This window comes from Aythya ferina, assembly GCF_964211825.1.
Source record: "Aythya ferina genome assembly, chromosome: Z".
NCBI classification, from domain to species: Eukaryota; Metazoa; Chordata; class Aves; order Anseriformes; family Anatidae; genus Aythya; species Aythya ferina.
The window spans coordinates 60359889-60373265 of record NC_140299.1 but is presented as its reverse complement, the minus strand read 5'-3'; the positions used below and the strand labels follow the sequence as shown (position 1 = coordinate 60373265).

At 33.9% G+C, this 13377-nt stretch overlaps 1 protein-coding gene across 1 annotated transcript in view; it reads right to left on the bottom strand.

Annotated features, from left to right (window-relative positions):
• The window catches only part of MAN2A1 (mannosidase alpha class 2A member 1), a 131158-nt gene that overhangs the window by 96703 nt on the left and 21078 nt on the right, over positions 1 to 13377 (bottom strand). Inside the window, exons 3-5 of the mRNA XM_084503520.1 lie at positions 9394 to 9538; positions 3539 to 3710; positions 1879 to 2006 (exon numbers count right to left, since the gene is read on the bottom strand). Coding sequence (XP_084359646.1) covers positions 1879 to 2006; positions 3539 to 3710; positions 9394 to 9538 — 445 coding nt within the window. The remainder of the gene's footprint in view (positions 1 to 1878; positions 2007 to 3538; positions 3711 to 9393; positions 9539 to 13377) is intronic.

Here is a 13377-nt window from a genome sequence, read left to right as displayed (position 1 = left end):
CCACTACAGATAAAATTTCCAAGAAAATAAAAGAAAATGCACAGCTGACTATTAAGCCTCCTGCAGAACACACACTGGAATTAACAACCTAGAATAACACAGATAATTACTTATGAAAACAAATCAAATATTTAAGAAGCAATATATTCTAGCTACATTAAAAAAAAAACATTGAGATTAGTACTCTACACTTTTATACTATTTCAATTTTGTCTCAAACATCTTTACACGGAATCATAACAAAACATCATCTTTTTCATTTAAGTAGTTTCCAGATGTTATAATTGGAAAGAAAAGCTGAAAGAAAATGAACAAATGAAGACAGCTGTTGTAACTTGTTGAATTTTCAGTGTAATTTAAATAATTTTCACCTTTGCTGGCTTTGGGACTATCTTTTCTTTCAAAATGAATTTATTTACTTGAATGACAATTATTAGAATTATACCAATTACTATTGCCTTTTCACTGAATTTCACAGAATCATCTAGGTTGGAAGAGACCTCCAAGACCACCTAGTCCAACCTCCGACCTAACACTAACCAGTCCTCCAGTAAACCATATCACTAAACTCTCCATCTAAATGTCTTTTAAAGACCTCCAGGGATGGTGACTCCACCACTTCCCTGGGCAGCCCATTCCAATGCTTAACAACCCTTTCGGTAAAGAAGTTCTTCCTAACATCTAACCTAAACCTCCCCTGCTGCAACTTTAGCCTATTCCCCCTCATCCCAGTACCTATAATGTACCTATACCTACCTGTATAGGTACCTATAAGGTACCTATAATTTCATACCAGCAAGTAAATTTCACATTAGCAAGTAAAGAAACTGTATCTAACTCTTGTTTAACTGATTCTTCAACATGGTTCCTTAGACGCATTTTTACTTTCCCATCAGAAACAAAACAGAAAGAAGCATAATACAATGATTCAGTATTATCCTTTTACTAAACTTGCCTTCTACCCCTTCTACTCCACAGTCTTATAATTATGAGGAGCTGTATTTGTAGAAATTGCAATCTAAAAAAGAAAGAATCATCATAGAATAGCTTGGGTTTGGAAGTGACCTTAAAGATCATCGAACTCCAACCCCCCTGCAGTGGACAGGGATACTACCCACTGGACCAGGTAGACCAAGGCCCCATCCAGCCTGGCCTTTAACACCTCTGGGGGTGAGGCATCTACAGTTTCTCTCGGCAACCTGTACCAGCGCCTCATCACCCTTACAGTAAAGAATTTCCTCCTAATGTCTAGTCTAAATGTATTCTCTTTTAGTTTAAGAGCATTCCACCTTGTCCTAAAAATGACATCATGAAACAGCTTTTCAAAATAATTTAATTAAATGACGTACTGTTATCAATAAAATCACTACACAAATAATGCCAATGTAAAAGGAATTCTCTATTTATGCGACTAACAAAAAAAAAACAACTTTTACAACAACCAAAGCAATTCAGTCAACTTTACCACAAGAATTCCTCTAAGTTCTGAAAGTGAATGAGTTGGCTTCTTTTCTTTTAAACGCAAACAATTCTAACATTACATTTGGTTTTGGCTTTACAACTACTACTAAAATTCATGTTTGTTTGTTTTTTTGGAAATATCTAAGAACCTAGTAAATACACAACACCCAATAAATACAGCCTGCAGAAGAGATCCAAACAAATAGAAGGAAAATAAATTTTTAAGTAATTTGAAGGTCTTTGTCATGATTTTCACAAATAGAGATGTCAATACTGGAAACTAAGTCTTTTGGCTTTCAGTAAGTAGTCTGATTTAACATTTCAGGGAAGAAGAGCAAGGAAAGCCTGCTAAGGACATAAGAGATATGAAGCAACTTGCTGTACTAACACAGTTATATTTTAGATCAATCTACATACCCAGGTTCCTTTCTAGCCACTGATGTCCTTCTATCATCTGGTCAATTACAGCAAAGTAATGAGCAGAGGCTTCATCAGGCATGACCCATCCTCCTGTTACTATTTCAAATTGTCCATCTTTTATTAACCTGAAGAATATGTAAATTGTGTTCAGAATATTGCATATGAAAACATATTTTTAAAATCAATTTCTGAATACCTGACAGGTAGTTGTAAGGGACACAATCACAAAGTCTAAGTTACGTTACTTCTGACGTTGGCCTACATTTTTTAATCAAAGAAAGAAAGAATCAATATAGAAACAGTGATTTTTTTTTTAATGCCTGTGTGCAGAACAACAACAACAACGAAACTAGTACCTCTTCTGCATGTGGTATATATATTTTTTTTGTTTTAATCAGGAAGATAGCTACTTCATGCACAGACTACAAAAAAGAAAACAGTATGTTGCACAGTGCTGAAGACCAATTGATCAAGATGCCTAGACACTGCACATTTAAAGCACTACTGCTATCTTCCATCCTTAATCTACTGTTCCTTTTACTGTTTTAGAGAGCTTGATAGAGCTTCAATGTTTATTATATCTATAAACGCTTCAGACCATCTCACTCATTAAAATGCCTTCTTGAAACACATCACAGGATGATCCAGTCTCCCTATTAAGATGCCAATAAACATAACTATCATGCTTCCAGCATCAGGCTGTTCCTACAATTAAATAATTTAATCTTTTTAATTATACTGTACACTAGCATATAACTGCTAAAATAATCCAAGAAAGAAATACAGTAAATATCAGAAATTAGTCATATTATAGATAAAGCCAATAAGAGCACTGTAAAATATGCAGGAACAATAATCTCTAGTGCAGTTTCTGTAACTGTTGCACCAGTTTAACTAAATACCTGATTTCCCTCAGGAAGGTACATAGTTCTGTAGTATCATTTACTGGTTAGTGTTCCAAGGCTTTTTTTTTTTCCCATCTCAAAAAAACGAGCAACTGTACTGTAATACTCATACATTGTACATAGTTCTTTTAATAGTTTTTAAGTCATTTTCAAGATTTCCAGGGTTACTTAAGCTTTGGAGCTATGAGGCTTACATTACTATAATGCATCCCATGCACCTTGAAGGGGGGCATGTGAAGAAGGGAATCACAGAGATGAGTTAGGGACTGTTGAATACTGTCTCGAGGCAGACTAAAAGAAATGAGAAAGGGTACATACTACTTCACAATTGAAGTTGCCACTTGTTTATCAAAAATGCTCATTTAAAAAAGAAAAGTCTCATTTCATAACTGTGTTGTAACTGGAGAAAGAAGTACATAAATAGCTAGTATGAAAAATTATTCCATTAACGGCGCTTTAACATGACTTCCAATAACGGAGTTAAGTTTGTAATCACAACCCATTGCAATCTGAATTGCTCTTAAATGCTGGACATGGAAACCTTTACTAGTAATTGAGGTCCATTTGTCCGAACAGTTTTACTTTATAAATGAAAAACAGTAAACACACCCAAACAATCAGAATTTGAGTAGTGTGATTATTCTAATAATTCTGCAGTACGAGCTGAATCTCAAGTTTACAATGCAGTCAATTACACACAAAGTTGCAGAACATGCCACATTGAATGTAAGAAGTAGCAAAGGTGTTCAAACCTTTTAACGGCATCCTTTTTCTGGCTATCTATTCCATCCCACCACTTTGAAAAGTAAGAAATCTCAGACCATATGAATTTCCTTCGGTTGTCTTCTTGCAGTTTTATAACCATGTTATTTAGGATATGTTGTGTCTGATCTCTGAAGTAATCATCAAAAGTCTTCAGCCAGCCTAAGTAAAAGAAAAACAAAAGGAAATGCATATTACTTTCCATTTTTAGTGACCTGCCTTCTCCCCCTCCCCTTCAAATAATTAAGTGGAACATTTTTTTCAATTTTGAATTTTTTGTGCTGTGGACAACTTCTAGTACTACACTCTGGGATTTTTATGTTGTTGTTCGGTTGTTGTTTTTGTTTTGTTATTTTCTTTATGAAGTTTATATGCTTTATTGCCTTGAAGTATAAACATATGGAATATTAGGCATTGTACTTTGATCAGCTGAGAATATGCAGATTTTTAAATTGTCAATTTCCTACTGCACCTCATCACTCTAGTCTACATAAAATGACTGGACTGAAATTACTAGTAACATATTGAAGAGAAAATGAAGAGACACTACTGGTATCCCACAAAGAGAGTATAAAGAAATAAAATGAGGGTTATCTGAGCATCAGTAAACCCTGCTGCACATGTCCAGCATCATTTATGACTAAGGGGTTTTGTAGCCATGACTGGGGAAAGTATGTTGCAGCTGCAATCCCTTTTCAGGAAAGCTATCAACTCAGTGAGATACAGAGTGAATGAATATCCAACTTCAACAATGCATTGCAATTGCAGTGCCTTGCAGTTTGCAAATGCAATGCCTTGCAGTGTGGAGCCTTCCATGAAATTCTTTAACCTCTCCCTAAAACCTTGTATGAAGAAGCACATGCATCTTCCACCCCAGAATATGGAAAGGCTGTTCTTCTTTCTGTAACTCTAACTAGGAAAAGGAAGCAGATAAACCTGTCTACTTAATACACAACAAGCATATTCCTCTTCTTCATACCAGGTCTTGCATTGCATGAGTGTGCTGCCAAAAGGTTCTCAGCAGCTGTGTTTAAGGAACATATAATAACTACTGGAGAAAGCAAATGATATTATAAATCATCCCTAAAACATCCACATTTTAAGATTTTGTGAAAGCTTCCATTAAATATGAAAATTATTATCCAGATAAATCTGACCATATTGATTCCACTCTGATTACAAGTTCTCCCTCTCATTTCTGCTCTGTGGATGCACTGCCATTCTAACTCAATGCCAGTCTGCTTAATGAGCATTAAGTTTTTCTGGATGGAGTTAATATTGTTTGAAAAATAACTTAGATTAATGCTTAAGATTTTAGTATTAATAAAATCATTTTAAGTCTAAATTTATTATTGAATATATCCTTTCTGAATCAATATTTGTACTCTGCTTTATTTTAAGGATAATAGATAGATGACATTCATCTTAGGTAGAATTGTAGAGCCAATGTAATGCTCATTTACCTTTTAACAAATCAAAGAAATATTTTACCAATACTTATATGAAAACAGCCACACGTAGCAGACTACATATTTATGGCTTTTTTAGTAGGAATTTATTCTGTAAGATATAACATCCTTATACTAGCACAAAACTAATGCAAAATGAACTGAAACTATTGAAACCATACTATGTTTTTCATATGCAGAAATATATCATAACAATAAACTATATTAGCATGGTTTTATTACCCTACTATATTGCAGAAAAAAAGCAAATCTACACTGAATTAGTCTTAAAACATTGTTGAAAAACTCATTAATAAACCAACATAAATAAAGTATAGGAATAAATGACAAAGCAACTGGCATAACAACATATTATAATGTAGGAAGAACAGAGTTATGTGTAAGGACTCATTTTTAATATATAATCAGTTAAGCTATAGAAGAAGGGTACAACATGGTTAGCATGCTGAATATTGAGCAAGTCTTAGGAAAAATTTAAGTGTTCATAGCATTAGTTGCAAGCCACCAGAAAATACTCTGAAATTTCATTACCATGTCTGGTACCTTGCACTTAATATAGTTCATTATAAATCAATGCTAAAACATGCTTAAACATAGCTACTTGTGGAGACTGCCCAACTTTGCATAGAGCTATAAAGATTTTTTTAAAAAATTATCAAAAGCTGAAGAGAACAATGAATTAATTAACTTGCAATTGCTTCCCAGAAGCTGAATACTAAAGACTAAACCATGTTAAATATATTATTTCGCATTTCAACCCCTAACATCACTTAATCTAGTACAACTCAAGTTCATTCTGATACTTAATGAGCTAAGAGCTTATTCCCAAACTGAAAGAAAAGGCTTACCAGTGTATTTGGACCAGGAAAATTTTAATTCTAATTTACCTCTGGAAAAAAGCATATTAGCTTAAAGCTGCAATTACCAAAACTAAAGCTAGTTATATCACCAAAATCACTCTTGTTGGTTTAAATTTATAGCAGAACCTTTGCCAATGTGAAATTGTAAATAAGAAAAAATATACTGCTTTTAATGTCCTTATGCTAGTCTTGACTTAATGAGTACTCGGGACTTTGCCAGTTACTTTCATTTTCTGAAAGAAAGTGTGATAGCAGTAGAGCGTGAGTGCTGTTAAGCTGCTTTTCTTTCAACTGCCTCACTCATATTTATCCTCATACGTGTGGAAAGCTGAATCCTCTGCTCTACATCCTCACACCTCCATCCAACCCCACCTCCCCATTTATCGTCACTATGCACTTTTTTAATGTTAAAACTGTTTTCTTTGTTGGACGTGACAGAATTCAAGTCATGTCCAAAAGTCAATGCAATTCATTGCTGTGCAAAAAATCCTGAAGCATTTCACTAACTGATTTGGCACTATAACTGTCTACACTTTCCAGCTCAATTTTCTTCCTCAAGCTCTACTTAAGACACAAATGTAGAGAAACAGGCAAAGTTTCAGAAAAAAATCAGAACACAAACAGACAAACTAGTATTATAGTTCTGTTTAACACTCAGCTAACTAGTTCCTGGAGGGAGACACAATCACGTATGCTGTTCCAAAAAGTTGAAAAATGGAAGTCTTGTTTCTTATTTGCCTATATGTTTTAGGTAGCATGGAAAGCTTACAAAAAAAAAAAGAACATTTATACTGATCAATAATCAAAGCATGATGTCTGTAATGGTACTCTCAATTTCCAAAGGAACTGTTCTAACAAAAAAAAAAGAAAAAAAGACCTCCCTCCCTAAACGTTGCGTAATACTTTACATGCAACCACAGAAATATTGAGAAGCCAGCAATAAAAACTGTGATAGCATGTAATTCAGCATGTAAAAAAAAAAAAAAAGCCAACCACCTGCAGTTTCACATTCTACTCCTAGATCTCTTCTTCCTCTACAGTAATTAAGTGTTCACCTCTTGGATTATATTGTATAGTCTTTACATAGCCTTCATAGACAGCTCTCTGTTTCTAGAAAAGAGTATGCTGCAGCTCTGTATTAAGAAGAAAACAAGTTCTAGATGAACAGTAGTAATTGTACTTTAATTTTCCTATTAAACATCAACATATCAACCAATGAACTTTCAATTTCACGGTCTACAGTCTGAATTTTTTTAAAGGTAAACTTCTCAAATTTAATTCAACCAGCATTTTTTCATTTCTGCTTTAGTGTTATCCTATCCTAGTCTTATACTTTGGTGGATTAGAACAACAATCTTAATTACTATTCCAAACATGTCAGGAAAACTAAGTCACACGAAAAACATATCCAGATCCGGTCAACAGAAAGAAAACCAACCTGAAACTCTGTGAAGTTAAACTCTATGTATTAAAACTTTATGCTTAAATCCTCTTTTATCTTATCACTGCAATAAACTTCTTAAAACTCTACAGATTTCCACCTGGGAAACAGAGATGATTTTAAACAATAAAAATGGGTTGTAAGATAAAATTACTGATGTTAAAAATAATTAATGCACTTTTTAAAAGCAGTATTTGGACCTGATATATTCACATACACTTTCACATGCATTTTTAGTTAGGCAGAAATTTGGGGGGGGGGGGGGGAAATGAGTCTCCTTCAGTTCTGCTTGTACTATGTGTGTAACAATCGCATCCAGCAATAAAGATCTTCAGTCTAATTCAAACACGTATTAGAAAGCTCACAAGTCTCAATTCTAAAATAATTAACTGAAAAGACATTACCAGGATCGCTGTCAACATAGCCATAAATGTTAGAAGCGTTGGCCAGTTATCTTTGAAGGCTTTTGACCTCATTCTAGTGAGGTGCTCTAATCTTCACCACCTGCCTTCAACAGAATGAGAATTATTCCTGATGCTGATCATAAGTATGAGAGGTACCCATTCTCGTATCTGTTTTCCCAATAATGGGTAAATATATTATTTACTGAAGGAAGAATCACAGAGACTCCAATTTTGTACATTCTGGTTGCAATCATACGGACGCAGGCAATCCAGATTTATCAGAATCTAGTTATACAAAGCATTTCAGAGCATTCAAGCATTTCGAGCCATTCCCAAAAACAGAGCTTAAAACTGAAGAGTACCTTTCCCCTTTCTCTATAGGTTCTGTTTCAAGGCAGTTTCTTTGCCTTTCAACTACCGATTTCACAGGCATAACTGGTTACATGAAAAGCTTAAACAAAAGTAGCCTCAGATGAGAAAAGACAAAATGGAAAGAGAAATTAATGCTTCTGGAGCTACTAGTTATATCTTTACCAAGCAACTTCTTTTGTTGGTAAGTATTTTTCATGTATATTGTTACAGTGTAGGTATACCTTAAGCTTTTCTGGCATAAAGAATTCTCTTTGTACCATGTCTTTTAATCCTCTGTGAGAAAGGAATAATGTAACCATTAGCTATACAAGAGATTTTACACCTCTGGTGTAAATATATTTTCCTTAATTCAAGTGCTTATTAACAAGCATTTTCATACTGCAGACAACTCCACAGAAGTGTCCTTACCAAAGATCTGAAGATTTCTGTGATAACACTCCTTCCAAAAGCAAACAATTCAGTTTCACACAATCACGTATGGTAATGGAAGGGGCTACACATACCAGGGTAACAATATCATACTATATACCTCATTCTAACACTATTTAATAACAACTGAGAATTTTGAACATGATGGAAAATTTTATGCACAAGGAGATGCAGATTTCTTGATTTTACATGCTAGAAGTGAAAGGACAGAAATAATTTAAGATTATTTAAGAGATATTTAAGACTCAAGAGATTTAAGTCAATTCAATTGTGGCTTTCCACAAAAACAAGCAGCTTCACCAGCATCTCATGGTCAGCGTACACATACCAGGAATATGCTTAGCAGCGTAATTCAGTTTTTTTGAAATGACTGTAAAATGCAAGTGACACTTGTCCACTTTATTTATTACACCATGAACATCTACTTAAGATGTTCACAGAAACACAGAAAAATGTCACCTTCTAACAACACCACTGAAGTTCTACTCCAGTTAATGTACATGTGTACAATTTCTATTGTAATAGTTGTCCCTTGAAGTCCATAGCATTAAAGTTATGTATGTTTGACTGCTTTGCTAGATTTAAATTTAACATACTGTGCAGAAAAAACATCAAGATTTTAACAGAAATTGCATAAGTATATATATTAAGATATATAATATATATAATATATATATATATTAAGATACATATATATATGTGTATATATATACACATATATACACACACACATATATATATATACACATATATATATGTATCTTAATTCTTAATATATATATATATATATATACACATACATACACATATATATATGTATCTTAATTCAAAAGCCTCTAGATACCCAAATCGATATGGTTAAAATATTACCTGGGTCATTATGTGAGTGAGGCACAACAAAAACTTGAAGCGGTTCGCTGTCCCATTCATTTTCATTGTATGTGATATCAAATCCTTGTTTCCAAACACCACCATCTGGATTATCGAAAGGAAGAATGTCATAGACATCCAACATCTAAAAAAAGGGTAGAAGAAATTTAAAATATAAATCCATAAAAAAAAAGTTCTGCAATTCAAACCAAAGCCGTTTTCATCAAGTAACAGCAATAACACTGGATCAGCTTGTTCATTACAAGGAGAGATTAATTGTAAATTAATAGAAAATTGACAAATAAAAGCACGTTTCAAGTCGCAGTAGGACACCCAAGACAAAACTAGGGTGATGAGAAGCACTTGGCAAGTCCTATTCTAAGGAAACTGAAACTTTACACAAAGGGTAAGAACAAAAGCCTTAAGCCACCAAAATGACTACAGCTTGCAATAGCAGTGGGTAAGGAAAGTAGGGAAAACATTATACAGAAATAGCACAAGATACTTAATAGACAGGGAAATGTAAGTGATGAAAAGGACAGGTTAAGAAAGCAGCAAGAAGTGATTACAGTGTGAGAGACTGAGGCAAAAGTCAAATTCACAAAAGGGAATTGAAAAACTATCACGTAAAAGTATTCAGAAATATAGTCAGTTGTTATAATAAAGCTCCTTTTGTATATACTGTTGACTGGTACACTAATGATACAAGGAAGAACATTTCAATTGTTAATGCAAATATGAAGATCTCTGGTAAATCAAGTAACTCCAGAGTAACTCTAACACATTCTTATGAAATTTAGATACCAGACAGCTTCTAAAACAATCTTCTAACATAAGTTTAGACCAAAGTTACCATACCCAATTTTTATTTATTTAGAAACATTGTCTTATTTCCTAAAAGCAGACTGAAACTGATAAACAATCATCTGGACAAGCTTTTTACTTTCTGTACGATTTTAAAGACATAGCTCCCTTGCACACTTCTAAAATTCACTTCCTATTTTTGAATCATGTAAGAACTTTACAGAAGAAAAAAATCTATTTAACTGGCATTTTTCTCAAAGAAAATCCAACAAAAGCTTTCAATCTTTCTGATTTATCTTTAACATCTGAAGAAAAGCTATAAATTTACAGTAAGTGTACAAAAAAGCAGCCTTTATATATAAATATATGTGACCTTTTAAAAAATAAAGACAGTTTATTTAAAAATTCCACAAAACTAATTAACTTTAACCTTTCCTCAGCTTCAAAGAAATTGTATAGTATGGTTATCTGTAATAACAAAGGACTTCATTCAAAGAAGTTTCTTCCAAAGCTATGCATTTGGGTGGTAATTAAAAAACAAGAAATACTTTCAAAAGGTAAGAGCTTTAATAATTTCAGTGTAATTCCACTAAAAGTGAAGCACAGCAGAGTACAAATTTATTTAAACTGAGTAAATAATGTATTTATTTAAACATTAGTCTCAAAACAAAACTAGAACAGAACCTCAAGATGCCATGTTGTATCTTCCCAAACAGAACAAGCCAGCTATTTTAAGCTGTTGCTACAGCAATCTAGCAGGAAGTCTAAGAGCATAAAAAGTCTTTTCTTTCCCCCAGCACATAAATTACATGATATTTACAATCTCGTGGGAATGAAGAAAAAGAGCAAATGAACTATGATGGAAGATGTAGATTACATTTTCCTGTTTAAGAAACACCTTTAATCTCATAATGAAATTGTGGAAAGGAAGATCACCAAAACTGGAGTTACTCTAACACATTTTCTGTATGGATTTTGGTGCTTGAAAGTGTGCAAAAGCGTTTGGGCACAGAGTTTCCTGCCTTGAACAGAGGACATGTTCATACCTGATAAATACATGAAGTGAGATTACAAATTCAAATACAAACATAAGTTTCCTCTAGGAACAGCATATATCTCTAATGAAGGTGCAAGGTCAAGACTGAGTGGAAGAGCACCATAAGTGATAGTGTAAGAGTTGGAAAGCGAGTAGAAGATGTGAGGAAATGAATGAAGCAGAAATTGACTTTATTCTGTAGGGGTAACAAAACTTGGAGTTATTTATGAATTCTCCAAGCAGGTCAGAATCTCCTCTATTAATTAATCGAGGACATTGATTTCATGTCAAAGGCATAAGCTCTGGAAATGTGGGATCCACTGAAAACTATGAGAGCACACAATAGCATCAGACACTTGCAATGCCCAGTGAGCATTCTGGGCATAAGCAATGCCCTGAAGAGAGAAAGGTAAAACTTTAAGTAACATAACCAACCAGGAAACTAGACAGAACATTTATAAGTTACCACATAAACACATTGCTTTGGTAACCACCTAAAAGGACAATAATGTGCATGTAGTCATGTCAGGTCCTTCACTGGAAGCTGATATTTTCTGTATCAACACAGTGTTTGCGATTGCCAAGGTAAACACGTCGCTGAATCACACTTATGGCTGTAGAAAGTGCAGCATTATAATGGTAGGTACAAATTGTTCTAAGACACACCAGGATAAGAGTTTTCAGTTTCTAAAAGCTTTGAATGTTGTGGTTTTGCACGGCAAGTATATGTATAAAGTGTTTACTAAAAGTCCCATTGCATGGGATACTTTTACATGATGATATAGTAACACAAGAATAAATCATTACTCATAACAGGTCAAAAACTTGATGTGTAACATAAAAGCTCTGTTATTAAGCAGTTTCTTCCACCTATCAGTGTTGAAACCAGTGACTAGCTACCCGAAGCCAACCTTCAGCAAATTTCTGTAAATAGATAAACTGGCTTCTATCAAATTAAGTTTTCTAGATTTTTCACTATTTCCTTTAGCTTTCAGGACATGGGCTTTTTAGAAATCTGTATCCCGCATTCTCAAAGCACAGATTAGATATATGTGTTTCTCATCTGTTTTATTTACACAGTTGGAACCCATAGTTGGTGCAACACCCAGCTTCTCTCCTTACTTATTTTATTCAGAGTATCTAGCAAAGGTATATATTTCAGAAGTTGTCTTCTAATATAAAGAACAAAATAATATAATAATATAAAGAAGAAAAATGATCAGGCACACAGCCTTTGGAATTTTACATGTTCAGTAAAAGGTAGTCAGCTAGCCATTGAACCTGACCTCAACTTGGGAAAACAATCTAAACAAAAGGAAGGCATCTACTCAGGAAAAAATGTAATTTAAATACATTAAGCATAAAATTCAAAAGATTCTATATGCAGATAAATGCAAGCTGTAGAAAAATAATTTAAAAAGAAAATTCAATATGAGCAGGTTAAAATAAGGAGACAGGAATAAGATGGAATAAGCTCAATGTTAGGCATTTCTCAGACAACGTGACCATAAAAGACTTGATTAAGGTCTTCTCTAGAGGTCTCTTAACTCTTCTTTCTTTGTGATCTGATATACGCCTGAATCTCTCGGGCTCTATTTCAGGTAAAAGTACTACCTGTTCTATCTGCTTCTCAGAGTCTGTAGATAGAGTTGTCTGCTTGAAGGTACATAACTTCTGCATTCACTTAATCTGGTATCTGAGAAAACTGTTTTATTCTACAGACAGTAGTATCGTAGAACACTAAAGCCATAAGTCAGATACATGCTTCTGAACCTAGAATAAAGAATCATGCAACCAGCAGATGCATTCATTGCAAATTCCTAAAACGATATATTTAAAGACATAAGTATGGGAACTGAAGGAAAAAAAAAAAAAAAACCTCTTCAGAGCTATTCTCTCAAATTTCTTCTAAAATGTTCCCCCACAGAGGGAAAAAAAAAAAAGCAACACTTAACTTATATAACCCTCTGCACAAAGCTCTTAAAGGCTAGCTTCACTGAAGAGTAAAGATGAATTTCATTAATGAGGCATCAGGAGCTTCACCATTCACAAAAAAAGGAGGCAGATCCTGCTTCCCATCCATTTCTGCCTCTTACCTGATGTCAGCTCTTATGCTCGTCTCATGTATCTCCTTGAATTAACTC